The 14,121-nt window shown below is 44.4% G+C and overlaps 2 protein-coding genes across 2 annotated transcripts in view; one reads left to right on the forward strand and one right to left on the reverse strand.

Moving 5' to 3' along the window:
- The window catches only part of DNAAF5 (dynein axonemal assembly factor 5), a 24,127-nt gene extending 20,839 nt beyond the window's left edge, over nt 1-3,288 (reverse strand). The window contains exon 1 of the mRNA XM_042437400.1: nt 2,434-3,288. Coding sequence (XP_042293334.1) covers nt 2,434-2,998 — 565 coding nt within the window. The 5' untranslated portion in view covers nt 2,999-3,288. The remainder of the gene's footprint in view (nt 1-2,433) is intronic.
- A 1,275-nt stretch (nt 3,289-4,563) lies between these two features.
- Nucleotides 4,564-14,121, forward strand: part of PRKAR1B (protein kinase cAMP-dependent type I regulatory subunit beta) — a 79,488-nt gene continuing 69,930 nt past the window's right edge. The window contains exons 1-2 of the mRNA XM_042437402.1: nt 4,564-5,522; nt 7,718-7,921. Coding sequence (XP_042293336.1) covers nt 7,745-7,921 — 177 coding nt within the window. The 5' untranslated portion in view covers nt 4,564-5,522; nt 7,718-7,744. The remainder of the gene's footprint in view (nt 5,523-7,717; nt 7,922-14,121) is intronic.

Below are 14,121 nucleotides of genomic sequence, written 5' to 3' on the forward strand. Positions count from 1 at the left end.
TATGGGCAAGTATTCCCCAATGTTTCTCTATGGGCAAGTATTCCCCAATGTTTCTCTATGGGCAAGTATTCCCCAATGAGTCCCTATGGGCAACCATTCCCCAATGTTTCCCTATGGGCAAGTATTGCCCAATGTTTCCCTATGGGCAAGTATTCCCCAATGTTTCCCTATGGGCAATTATTCCTCAATGATTCTCTATGGGGAAATAGTCCCCAATGTTTCCCTATGGGCAATTATTCCCCAATGATTCCCTATGGGGAAATAGTCCCCAATGTTTCCCTATGGGCAAGTCTTCCCCAATGATTCCCTATGGGCAAGTCTTCCCCAATGATTCCCTATGGGCCAGTCTTCCCCAATGATTCTCTATGGGCAAGTCTTCCCCAATGATTCCCTATGGGCCAGTCTTCCCCAATGATTCCCTATGGGCAAGTAGTTCCCAATGATTCCCTATGGGCAAATCTTCCCCAATGTTTCCCTATGGGCAATTATTCCCCAGTTTCCCTATGGGCAAATCTTCCCCAATGTTTCCCTATGGGCAAGCAATTCCCCAATGATTCCCTAGGGACAAGTATTCCCCAATGATTGCCTATGGGCAAGTAATCTTTTACAGGCCAAGGCTAATGGCCTTTACTCTGTTCTCATCCTTCTTGATCTGTCTGCAGCCTTTGACACCGTTGATCACTGTCTTCTAGTTGATATATTCTCTGACCTTGGGTTCTCCGACTCTGTTCTCGACTGGTTTAGATCTTACTTGTCTGGCAGATCTTTTGCAGTGGTTGCAGGAGGTCAGACTTCATCTCCTGTTCCCTTATCTGTTGGAGTTCCCCAGGGCTCTGTTCTGGGTCCCCTTCTGTTTTCTCTCTACACACTGTCCTTAGGAAAACTCATCAGCTCTTTTGGTTTTTCCTACCATCTGTATGCCGATGACACCCAGCTGTATCTTTCTGCCCCTGACTTTTCGCCAAGGCTTGAACAGCAAGTCTCATCTTGCCTTACAGCTGTCTCGCAGTGGATGCGCCATCGGCGTTTGAAGCTCAACATGTCCAAGACGGAGCTTCTTGTCTTTCCTCCTAAGCCCACCCTTCAACACTCCTTTTCTGTCTCTGTGGACAACATTTCTATTCAACCAGTCCAGCAAGCCCGCAGTCTTGGTTTTATCTATGACTCTTCTCTGTCGTGTATCCCTCAGATCCAGACCACAGCCAAGGCTTGTCGATTCTTTTTGTACAATATTGCCAAAATCCGACCATATCTCTCCACCTCTACTGCCAAGATCCTGGTCCATGCCCTAGTGATCTCACGACTTGATTACTGTAATGTCCTCCTGGCTGGGCTTCCTTTTTCTCACCTCCGTCCTTTAATCTCTGTCCAGCATTCAGCTGCACGCATTATCACTTCCACCCACCGCTCTGACCACATCTCTCCTGTGTTGGCATCCCTTCACTGGATCCCTCTCCCCTTCCGCATTCAGTATAAGCTCCTGCTGTCCACGTTTAAAGCCCTCCATGGACTGGCCCCTCCTTACTTATCAGACCTTCTTTCTCCTCACCTTCCCACCAGGGCCCTCCGTTCTGGTAGTCAAGGTCTGCTGTCTCAGCCCAGGATTTCCTCTGCCCCATCCTGGATTCGCCCCTTTTCACTTGCTGCCCCTCACTCCTGGAACCTTCTTCCCCCACGAACAAGAGCCATCACTTCTTTAACCAGCTTCAAAACGGAGTTGAAAACCATCCTGTTCATAGAAGCCTTCCCAGGCATTGCATAATTGTCGCTTACTATTTGATGTTCTTGTGGTGCCTGTTTATTGAACCATTTCCTGTATTGCTATGTACTGTATATGTATGATCCTACTTGAGAGTATGTATTTTGCCTGGAAAATGATTAACCATCCATTATGAAGCCAAGCCCTCCCTCCAGTCCATCTGCCTTGGTCCAGGCCTTGGAGATAGAGAGGAACTGCTGGACCTCTTACCCTTTCCCTCCACCACCCCCTTCTCCTGTGTCATGTCTTTTTAGATTGGAAGCCCGAGGGCAGGGAATCGTCTAACTAAAAGATTGTATGTACAGCGCTGTGTAAATTTACAGCGCTTCATAAATAAAGGTTAATAATAATAATAATAATAATAATCCCCAATGACTGCCTATGGGCAAATAGTCCCCAATGTTTCCTTATGGGCAAGTATTCCCCAATGTTTCCCTATGGGTAAGTATTCCCCAATGATTGCCTATGGGCCAGTCTTCCCCAATGATTCCCTACGGACAATTATTCCCCAATGATTCCCTATGGGCAACTCCTGCCATTTATTTTGCTAGGCTCCCTTCTAGACGCTCTACTTCTTATGTAAGTGGCCTAGGATCGCATTGGGCTTTTTTGCTGCAGCATGACCCCGTCGGCTCATGAGGAAAGCTGTCCGGGAAAAGGAGGGCGCCGCGCACCTGGCAGGGCCTTGGCGGCGAGGACGGCGGCGTCGGAGGCCTGGCGCTTGGCCTGAGGGTTGGGGTCGAGGAGGGCGCCGCGGAGGACGCCGAGGATCTCGGGCAAGTAAGGCGCCAAGGCCTGGCCCTCGCAGCCCCGGAGCAGCTGGGCCAGGAGCTGGAGGAGGCCCAGGCGGAGCTCCTCGCAGGGCTCGCCGTGGCCTTCGGGCCAAGAGGAGAGGCGCTGGGCCAAGGCCGGCATGAGGAAGGGGAGCGCCTTGGAGGGTTGCCCCCCGCGGCTCAAGCCCTGGCGGGTCAGCTCTAGGGCCAGCTCCCGGCATCGCTCCGCCGGGTCCGACACCAAGCAGCGCAGCAGCGGACGGAGCAGCCTCGTCTCGAAGACCTCCTGCAGCAGCGACGGCGGCCATGGCGCCTCCAGCGCCACTTCCCGGACCCGAGCCAAGGCCTGCAGCCGGGCCCCGCGGGAGCCGCCCTCCTGCCCCTCCTGCAAGGCGGCCAGAGGCCCCGACAGCGCCTGGACCAGCTCCGCCGCCCGAGGAGAGTGGTCCCCCGACGCCTCGGCCATGCTCCGCCGGGATCCTCACCCGTTGCTAAGGCTGGCGAGGCGGCTAGGCCCCGTTGCTAAGGACTCGAGCGCCCCTCGCGACGCCTTTGCGACACCCGCGGTACTGCTTTACGGCAGCGGCAGCCGGAAAGCGAGAAAGGGCCTTACAGAGCCAAGCGAAATGAATACATCTGAGACTGAGCGGCCCGTGACGTCACCCAGGAAACTGGCAGCGGGCCAAAAGGGGCGGAGATCAGTCTCAAAGACAGGCAGCTAGACGGACCAATCAGAGGCTCCGGAGCACGGAAGGCGGGAATTAGAGCATATAAAAGGCAGGCAGAGCCTAAGAAAACCAAGGCCCTTTGGTTGTGAGGATGTTGTGAAATAAAATGACTAAAACACACACACACATATACACACACATATATATGCATACACACAACAAAGCCAAGGCCCTGAATAGGTTTTGAGGATGTTACAAAGTAAAATTATATATGTATATATATATATATATATATGTATATATATATATACACACAGAAATACACACACACATATATACAGACACCTACATATACATATACAAAACAAAGCCAATGCCCTCTTGTTTTGAGGATGTTATAAAACAAAATGAATAACACACACACATACATGAACATACTACACAAAACATACATACTACACAAAACAAAGCCGAGGGCTTATATAGGTTGTGAGGATGTTACAAAGTAAAATTATATGTACAGTATATATATACACACACACACAACTACATATACATATACAAAACAAAGCCAATGCCCTCTTGAGGATGTTATAAAACAAAATGAATAACACACACACACATATATATATACATACTACACAAAACAAAGTCAAGGCCCTATATAGGTTTTGAGGATGTTACTAAGGTCCGTTACAGTAAAATGAATAAATACATATACATATAAACATATACAAAGCTTTCTTGTAGTTTTCAGTGATGCTAATCCCGAATGTGTAAAACCAAGGATCACTCTGATGGTGGTATTTTTAGCAAGACCTTACTGGATTTTTGAGCCAGAGGAATTACTGCCTTGCAGTCTTAGTAGTAGCAAAGCTCTGTTAAACTCAGTAGGATTTAAGTAACATTTTGATTACCATGTAGGTCTGAAAATCTTTTGCATCTCAAGAGTAACCACTGAGGAAGAAACTTAAAAGATAAAAGTGGAATGAAATTAAAGAATATTAATAAATTCTTATATATATATATATATATATATATATTCCTAAACACCATTAACTTGTAATGCATAGGGGAGGCCTTTTAAGGGCTCTGCCATAGGACTTTATCACACGGGAGGAATTTCTCTTAATTTCGAATGAAAAGAAAGTGGGGCCAGAATGCATTCACGTGAATTCACTAGTTTAGCGAATTTACGTGAATTCAAATTGCGTTCGAACTGACTTCCCATTGCCCGAAAATAGCCTGCCATTGCCTGAAATTGCGTGTGATCACCTCTCACGCAATAACGTGAAACCCCATGGTTGCGTTCTGACTGACTTCCCATTGCCCGAAATTGTGTGTGGTAGTCTATCACGCAATAACATTAAACCCCATGATTGCGTTTGGATTGCCATTGGATCATACTTCCAATTTCCCTTGTCTGATAAACTCCATAGAAAGAAGAGCTTTGTGAATCAACAAGGTTGGGAGCCCGTTGTCTACAACATTTCTAAGATGAAAACAATGTAGAGTGTGCGAAAAAACCAAACAAACACCCTAAGACTTAAAACCAGATACTCTTATGGGGACAAAACTGAAAGGTGAGGTATGTAGCTAAGCTCAGAGTGAACAGGGAAACCCAAGGTACATGGCAGACAACATCACTCCTGCCAATCTAAAATGTTTAGTGCATTGATTCTGAAAATCCTGGCTTGGCTGCTTCTAACCGTTCCTTTCTTTTGGAGAAGGGATGCGTTTTATTTATTCTCCTGTTGCAGAGAACATATAGTCTCAGCATTTCAAATCCTATTTGAGCCAAAGGGAATCAACTCCCAGGTAAGCAGAGGTAAGTAAGATTGCTCTGCGGACCGTGAGCATCTCACAGGGCTTGGGACAGGTCCCTTCCCAGCCTGTGTGTGTATATATAATCTATGTGTGTGTGTGTGTGTGTCATGTGTGTGTGTTTGTGTTTGCTCTCTCTAGGAGGGAGGCTGAGCTTCCTTCTGACTGACAGTAACTGGGACTTCCTGTGTGGATATTGCTCTTGCTGCCTTTGCTGCTGCTAGTGGAAGAGAGACTTAACGCTTTGTGTGCAAGGAGTGTGCAAAAGTGGAGTTGGGGGAGGGAAGCCTGGTCAATGTGACGGTGGCTGCATCTTTTGTCTTTTCCTCTCTCCCTTGGCTGGGGCTTTTCCAAGAAGATAGGAAGAAGGGTGCTAGGAAGGAGGACCCACCAGGATCCAGCTTGTCAAGAGGAAGAGGAGGAGGCTGCACTGCGGAATAACAGGAGAGGAAGAGGCTGTGGCTACCACTGCTCCTTGTCTCCCATCCAAACATCCAGGTATTTATATGCGAGAGCCTTTGGGGCTGCACATCCATGGCACATCATCACGGACACCCCCAGTCACCATTGGGAAAGGATCTCCCTTCATCATCCCTCTCCTCCATCCCTCTGTGCTTGCCTTTTTGGAGCTGTTCTCTCCAGCCACAATGGCTGGGATTGAACTCAGCACAAAAGGACTGGTGCTGATGGAGGCAGTGGAAGATGAAAGAAGGAGGAGGAGGGAGGCTGAGGGATTTTCTCCTTCTCTGTGATGCTCCTGGCCAAGGCAGAGAAAGGCTGAAGCTGGGAGGATGCTTTGGATGAAGGATGGAGAAGGCATTTGGGAGATTGCTTTTCCCCTCTCGGAAGATCGTACCTAACCGCCTTGAAAGATCATACTTAACAACCCACACATTACACCACTGATGCTGCTAAGAGCATCGCTCAGTTGAGAGAGGGCAAGAAAGGCTGTTTTGGAAATGGAGCAGAAAGGGGTTTCCCCTCGGTGTGCAGCTTTCAAGCTGTGTAATACTTCATGAAGTCGAAGGCTTTCGTGGCCAGCATCCATAGTTTTTTGTGGGTTTTTCGGGCTGTGTGGCCATGTTCTAGAAGAGTTTCTTCCTGACATTTCGCCAGCATCTGTGGCTGGTATCTGAGAAGATGCCAGCCACAGATGCTGGCTAAACGTCAGGAAGAAACTCTTCCAGAACATGGCCACATAGCCTGAAAAACCCACACAAAACTATGTGTAATACTTCATTTTTTTTGTTTTTTTACACAATTTTTATTCATTAATTTTTCCATTGTTTATAAAATCACACATTCGTGACATATCACAAACAATAACACAGATGGAAACATATCTTCTAATAACAGGACATCTCTACGGACAACATTGCAAACAAACAAGCTGTGGAATACCTTTTTATATAATTTTTATTAATTAATTTCTCCGTCATTTAAAAATCACACGTTTGTGACATATCACAAACAATAACACCAACACAAACGTATCTTCTGTTAACATGACGTATCTACTGACAACATTGCAAACAAACTTTGGAATACTTGTTTTTAACCTAATTTTGATTGATTAATTTCTCCATCATTTAAAAATCACACATTCGTTACATGTCACAAACAATAACACAAGTGCAAACATATCTTCTAATAACAAATAATAATAAAGTGGGGACCGTGCATAACATTTTTTTCTTTGCCGGGGTCATTTTCCAAGGATTCCTCCCTGGTTGGGGTTTCTATGCCAGAAAAACACCTTTGCATGTCCGTTCCATGGTTATAAAGATGAAAAACAGTGTATGAATACACACTGGAAGGTCCCTTGCTTGGAAATAATGTTAGAAAGCATAGTCTTTTGCAATACTGTACATATTTACTTCCTTTTGGGAGAAAATATATTGCCTGTCAGGATCCTCCATTCTTTAATGTATGGCTTCTGTTCATTTGTCTCACAAGAGAATGCCTTTTACATCTGGATTTTATTTCCTATTGATACTTTCTTGGGAGAGCTCCCCTTCCCCAAAGAAAGCTGGGGCTGTAAATACAAACATACAGGAGTGGAAATGTTAGCCCTCTGCTCCACAGACGTTGGATTTTACATACGTCTGAAAATGCATTGAGTTGCTTAGAAAGAAGATGATGGGTATTAGGATTTGTTGTTGTTGTTGTTCAGTATTTTTTGAGTGTATCCTGATTTCAGGTGTCTGAAAGGCCAAACCATCACCTCTAGAAGACTCCCATAGGAAAAGATCAATTTCCTATAGAAGCATTGTGCAAATAATTTTATCCAAAATCTGTCCTGTACTGGAAACAATGCTTTAAAATGCCAGTGTGTGCTTTTAAATCTATAGGTTCAGTTCAATTGGAGAAAAATTACAAAAATTACAACAAGAGATTTATAATCACCGTTTTGGGTAAGGCTCTGACGGGGAGCCTTTGACTTGGAATACACTGCGTTTTAGGAACTGATATGCAATAGGTTAGTTTTTTGTTTGAGATGTTTGAATAATAATTCCCAATATATATCTTTGCTGGCAGATTATTTGGTCGAGTTACTGAAACACATTTATTATTATTATTAACCTTTATTTGCACAGAGGGAGAAACCCAGTACTTACGTCTTGTCTTTTTGTGTGTGATCACTTTGGAGAATGATTCCTCCCTCTCCTTACATTAACTGTTTTCCTATCTAGGTTTGTTGCTTGTTTACTGTCACAAAGATGGCTGCTTCGTCCTCCTGCAATTTGGAAGACGACGAGAGCCTGAAGGGATGTGAACTCTATGTTCAGAAGCACAACATCCAGCAGATCCTGAAGGAGTGCATCGTGAACCTCTGTATAGCAAAACCTGATCGACCGATGAAGTTCTTGCGCGAACACTTTGAGAAACTGGAGAAGGTCAGTGGTTGTCGAGAATTTGCAGTGGCAAAATGCACAATTAAAACAATAACAGCACAGCAATAACCAAACAACGGTGCTTCAAATATTAAGGAAGCTGCTTTATTGGTTGGAGCATTGGTCAGCCTAGATGAATATCATCTAACCCAGTGCTAGTCAAAGAGGCAGTCTATGGGTCTGGCTTCTGAGCCATTGGCTGCTGGTCCACAGAAAGTTTCTAGGAAAGAAAGAATCAGTTGTAGCCAATGGAATAAATATGTTACCAATGCCTGGCACAAATTGCTCTCTTCTCTATCAGATAGCTTGAGAAACACTGCTCTAAGACAGGTGGGTTTTGCATTTTTGATCTCCCAACCCTACTTGGGGACACTGAGGATTGAACCTCAGAACATTTTGCACTCAAAAACATGCTATGCTACTGAACTGTGACCCTTTCCCCAAAGCAGCTTCTTCTAGCATAACCTTTTTACCTTAAATAACTTTAAAGGATTTTTCTTCCCCTGATTTCATGCTCTTATTTTTTTTGCGTATGCTGAATATAATTGTTAGATCATAATTTTGTGCTTAAGAATTCCATTACTGGCTATGATTTTACAAAGCAAAATTGTATTAAAAAGTTACTTCCGGGGAGCTTTGCTAATGCGACATATGCAAGATCACCCTCATGCTCTGAATCGTTTAAGGTTTCATCATGGAAGGGATTGGATGATCCGGTTTTATGTTAGTGGTGTCAGTTATTGAACATGATTGGGAGATGAAAAAGTGATCAATAACCTTACAAAGTTTGCGTCATAAGTCTCATTTTGGTAGCTACTTGGATAGTGCATGCTGTGGATTTTAATTAAGGTTGTCAAGGGTCCCTTGTCATAAAGGATGTCCCTTAAATGAGAGCTGGCAAGCATGTCTGTTATGGAGCTGGTAGGTTTTCTTTACTGAGAAATACTGCATACCCCCTATTTCAGGACTGACAAATTTTTCATTTTAATATAGACTAAACAAGGTACCAAAAAGACCAAAATTTGGGGTGTGAACCCTTCCTAAAAAGAGAAATGTGTGCATTACATAATTTATGAATGTGTACATTATGTTAATTGGTATTTTGGTAGTACACTAACTTGTAGATAGCTGCTTTCCGACTGTCAACCCTGTATGTCAAGAATTTTGACTGTTCTTTATTGCCCCTTTGAAACCCTGGCAACACTATTTTAAATCAACATGGAGTTTATCATACGAAGGAGATTTGGAGTTTATCCCGTGAATATCCCAGAAAAACCGCATAATTACACGAAATGATTTCACACAATGTCGCACAAAACCCGCCATTAAAATGGTCAAAAGGAAGCATTAATGTGCATCTTCTGACTTTCAGGATTTCAGTGGCAATGCATTTCTGATATCACTTTATGCAATTACTCGCCATTTTCGCTTTATTTGCAGGATACTTTAAACGTGCTTTAATTTCTCTTTAATCTCAGAATTAGCCCCAGTGTGATAAATTCCATAGACAAAAGAGGTACACACTGTGAAATTCATGCGTACAGCACTGTAGTCGATTGTTAATCCAGTCTACTCTTCCATAACAAAGAGGGGTCCAAAAAATGGAATATGCCAAGTTTCTAATGCAACAGATTATTCCACAGGAGAACACTATTCCATCAGCACCACTGAATTAAATTTGGAATGAGGATGAGATACTATCCCATCCTTTATCCCAGGCTGCAAAATGTCTTGGGCAACCTCTCTGTGTTGCTTGTAATCTTGCTTTTCAGCCTAAATTGACTTCCAAAGGGCACTGCAATAAATATTGGTGTGTGGATGGCATTTTCTTCTGGCCCTTAACCACCATTGATCTAGTACTGGCTCTTTGCTGAAGAAGGAGAGAACAGAAAGAGCTGCAGATAAGATCTGATCAGCTGCTAGGAGTCATACAGGCTCTGCCTAACCAACAAAATGACTGAGCAAAGCCCCCAAAACTGTGCCCCATTTTGCAAATACATTTTGAAAATCAACTTTTGCCCTAACTTCTGCATGTGTGTACCATCCTATCCCCTCTGTACATCATGCCAATAGGCAGATATTATATAAACAAGGCATAGTAATAATCTGCTCCCATTGTGTTTCCAAAACACATTTTGAAAAATGCCAAAGGCATAGTCATCTACAGTACAAGAGAAAGAAAGCTTTGTTTCTTAAGGCTTTGATATGCTGCCAATAAGTAATGATGCAAGTGTAGCAAAGTTACTTGTATAAAAATGGGGGGAAAAGGAAACTGTCCTCCCCTCCACACCTTCACTGAATAATTTTCTTAAAGAATTAGGATTGCGGTGGAAATCAGAAGTGAACATCCTGCACTTCTCTTGGGAGATTCTGTTAAGCGGCATCCAGTATTCATTCTATAGGAAGAAATACAGTGTAGGTCCATTTACCAAGCTTTCCTAGTGAGTAGATTGTATGCACAGTGTAGTAAGAATGCCAAGATTTAAGAACATAGGGCTATACCAGATCAGGGCAAAGGCCTAGCTAGTTCAGAGCTTGGAGCAATTTCTTTCTTGGACTACAACTCCCATGATCCTGCTGGCCAACATAGCCAGTGTTCTGTTCCAACCGTGGTCTGTCAGATACTCCAGTGGAAATCCTGCAAACAGTCATGAATGCAATAGCCATCTCCTGTTGTTGTTCCTCAGTGACTGGAGACAAAGTATATCCATCATGACTGAGAGTCCTTAATAAGCTTATCCACCATGCGTTCGTCTTAGCACCATTTCACAGCCATCTCACATGATGCTTTAGGTTCCTTACTAAAAATGGAGACGTTGAAGGCCTACTCCTTCACTCCCACCACAAACCTACCAGGCTGAGATAGAACAGCAAAAGCATTCACTTCGGATCAGTCAGTGGCACAGGACTGGCTCCTTCTGGACTTATTGAGGTTTTAGATAGTTATTAGTGTTGCATATCCTCCAATTGTCCCGATTTGGCAGAGATAGTCTTGATTATAACCCGCTTGCATCCCACTTCTTCAGCTGCCTTCAAAATGTCCCAGTTTCTTTCCTCTTCCCACTTTCTTCCTTACTTCAGTTTCTGTACACTGAATTCAAAGTGCAAAAGTAGTTTGCATTCCTATAACTCAGCAGGGAGGGGGAAGACAGAGCAGAAGCTTGCCATTCCCTGTAGGCTTTGAAAAAAGCAAACTGCTGCAAGCCCTCCTAGCTTGTGTGTTCTTCCATTTTAATAACCTTTGCCATCTTGACCACACTCTGACGTTGCTTGGCCACATGTGTCGTGGTTTTCACCTGTGCAATGTTGGAGGGTATGTTATGGCATAGCTGAGTATAGAATCATCTCAAGCAGGGAGTATTTGTCCCTCCAGATGCTTTGGACAACAGCACCCAGGAGCTTCACCTAGCATTAACAGCAGTGGGAGAGCTGTAGTTTAAGAACCTAGCAAAGGCCTCAAATTTCTCCAAACTGCTGTATAGTCAAGGCAGGATATGTAGTACAATCCTCCATGCCTGAAAGAAGCTGGTGGAAGTTTGATCTCTCTCATTCTAATAGTTGCCACCTTGCCTCATTAATACTTGACATTTTCACACAGGAAGCGTAGCGGCACATGATGTTTGGAGCGGCTCAGCTTGACGTTACAGCTTAATGCATTATGAAAGCCACGTCTACACAGACGGGGGTATAAATTTTGCATGAAAAGCTTGCGTTTGGAAATGACGGCAGCTCTGTTAGGCTAAATGAGTTTTGAAGGCCGGGGAAAAGAGGCTGCTTTTCTGTTCCTGACAATGAAACAAGCAAGAGAGAGCTGGAATGGAGGCTTTGAAAAGGTCACTGCAGTGGGAATGAAGCCGCAATGAGGCAGGGATATTTACTTAATATCAGAAGAGAGTTGTAAAGTGGTTGTTTCCAATGTAAGCAAGGACTGGTCTTTAAAAGCACACCTAACCCCTGTCATTACCAGACCTTGGAACATTTCTTTTTAAAAGTAATTTGCTAATATTTTCTGAAATAACCTCTTAATATTGTGTTGCAAACATGTTACAAAGGTCAGACTTTTTTGTTTTGTTTTTATTACAAAAATGTCCTCAAATCCATCCAAAGGAATATCGCAAAGAGTATCAAGTAATTATATTTTGCACAGTAACAAAAATCACGTCACCAGCTGGCACGTTATTTCACAAAAAGAACCTCGCTGTGTCCTTGTTACCTCAAAGCTGTTACCCGTTACAGGTAGCATTGTTAGCTGTACTATGTTGCTTCTAACTTGTGGTCATAACAACAGTCACACACTGTGGATTGTGACCTGCAATGCATGAAGACCTCAACCAAACTCCCGGTCAATATGACCACTCATGAGCCTCTGCAGAAGGGTGACTTGGCTTCTGGAGAAGTTCTGTGACCTCACAAGGCAAGAATATCTGCCTGAAATGGAATAAATCCAGCTGTTTCCAAGAACCCAACTCTCTATGGTAACTGAGGGATAGGCAGGGTTGTGTTGACTTAAAGGGCCCAATTATGAATGGTGAAAGCTCAGATTTCTGTAGGCAACTTTAGGCTCTTTAAATGTTCTTGGATTGCAACTTCTGTCACTCCTTAGCATTGGCTAGATTAGCTTGGTCTGATAGGAGTTGCAGTCCTACACCATCAGGAAAGCCACAAGTTGGCCATCCTTGCTGACAGACTAATGTGGGAGGGTAGGTGGAACAGAAGGTGCTGTGGTGTGGTCAAGCCATCTTGCCCAACCTCATGCCTTCCAAATGCCTCCCCCCTCCCCGAAGCCTCTAGATCTGGGATGTATGTTTGAGACTTCTCTCTCCTTCTCCTTTTATGAATTTGATTGCTTCAATGAAAATGTCAAGTCTGGAGAAGTGAAGAACAAGCATGAACAAGAAAGATGTCAAGAATGGAATCTGTGCCTTTAAAAGAAGTGCCAGGCAGCCATGGAGAAAGGAAAGTGGAGGATTCCATGCAGATCAGAGGAGAATCGAGTGGCAACCCAGGAAAAGCACTGACAAGTTTTATGCAGATCAGAGGAGATTCAAGTGACAACCCAAGAAAAGCAGTGACAGGTTCTATGCAGGTCAGAGAAGAATCGAGTGGCAACCCAGGAAAAGCAGTGACGGGTTCTATGGAGGTCAGAGGAGAATCGAGTGGCAACCCAGGAAAAGCGGGTTCAAGGAGGTTCCATAGGAGAAGCGAGTGGCAACCCAGGAAGCAGTGACGGGTTCTGATGCAGGTCAGAGGAGAATCGAGTGGCAACCCAGGAAAAGCTGTGATTGGTTCAGGGAGGTCAAAAACAATCGAGTGACAGCCGGAAAAGCCTGACAGTTTTATGCAGATCAGAGGAGAATCAAGTAAGAACCCAGAAATGCAGTCATGGTTCTATGCAAGTCAGAGGAGAATCAAGTGACAACCCAGGGAAAGCAGTGACGGGTTCTGTGCAGGTCAGAGGAGAATCGAGTGGCAACCCAGGAAAAGCTGTGATTGGTCCTAGGGAGGTGAAAGAAGAATCGAGTGACAGCCCAGGAAAAGCAGTGACAGGTTCTGTGCAGGTCAGAGGAGAATCGATGGCACCCAGGAAAAGCTGTGATTGGTTCTAGGGAGGTCAAACAACAATCGAGTGACAGCCCAAAAAGCAGTGACGGTTGTGCAGGTCAGAGGAGAATCAAGTGCAACCCAGGAAAGCCTGATGGGTTCTAGGGAGGTCAAGAACAATCGAGTGACAGCCAAGGAAAAGCAGTGACGGTTCTATGCAAGTCAGAGGAGAATCAATGGCAACCCAGAAAAGCAGTGAGGGGTCTATGGAGGTCAGAGAGAACAAGTAAGAACCCAGGAATGCAGTCACTGGTTCTATGCAAGTCAGAGGAGAATCAGATGGCAACCAGGGAAAGCAGTGAACGGTTCATGCAAGTCAGAGGAGAATCGAGTGACAACCCAGGGAAAGCAGGATGGGTTCTATGGAGGTCAGAGAGAATCAAGTAAGAACCCGGGAAATGCATCACTGGTTCTATGCAAGTCAGAGGAGAATCAATGGCAAACCCAGGGAAGCAGTGACAGGTTCTATGCAAGTCAAGGAGAATCGAGTGACACCCAGGGAAAGCAGTGATGGGTTCTATGGAGGTCAGAGGAGAATCAAGTAAGAACCCAGGAAATGCAGTCACTGGTTCTATGCAAGTCAGAGGAGAATCAGATGGCAA

Source organism: Sceloporus undulatus, chromosome 8 (genome assembly GCF_019175285.1).
Source record: "Sceloporus undulatus isolate JIND9_A2432 ecotype Alabama chromosome 8, SceUnd_v1.1, whole genome shotgun sequence".
Lineage (NCBI taxonomy): Eukaryota > Metazoa > Chordata > Lepidosauria > Squamata > Phrynosomatidae > Sceloporus > Sceloporus undulatus.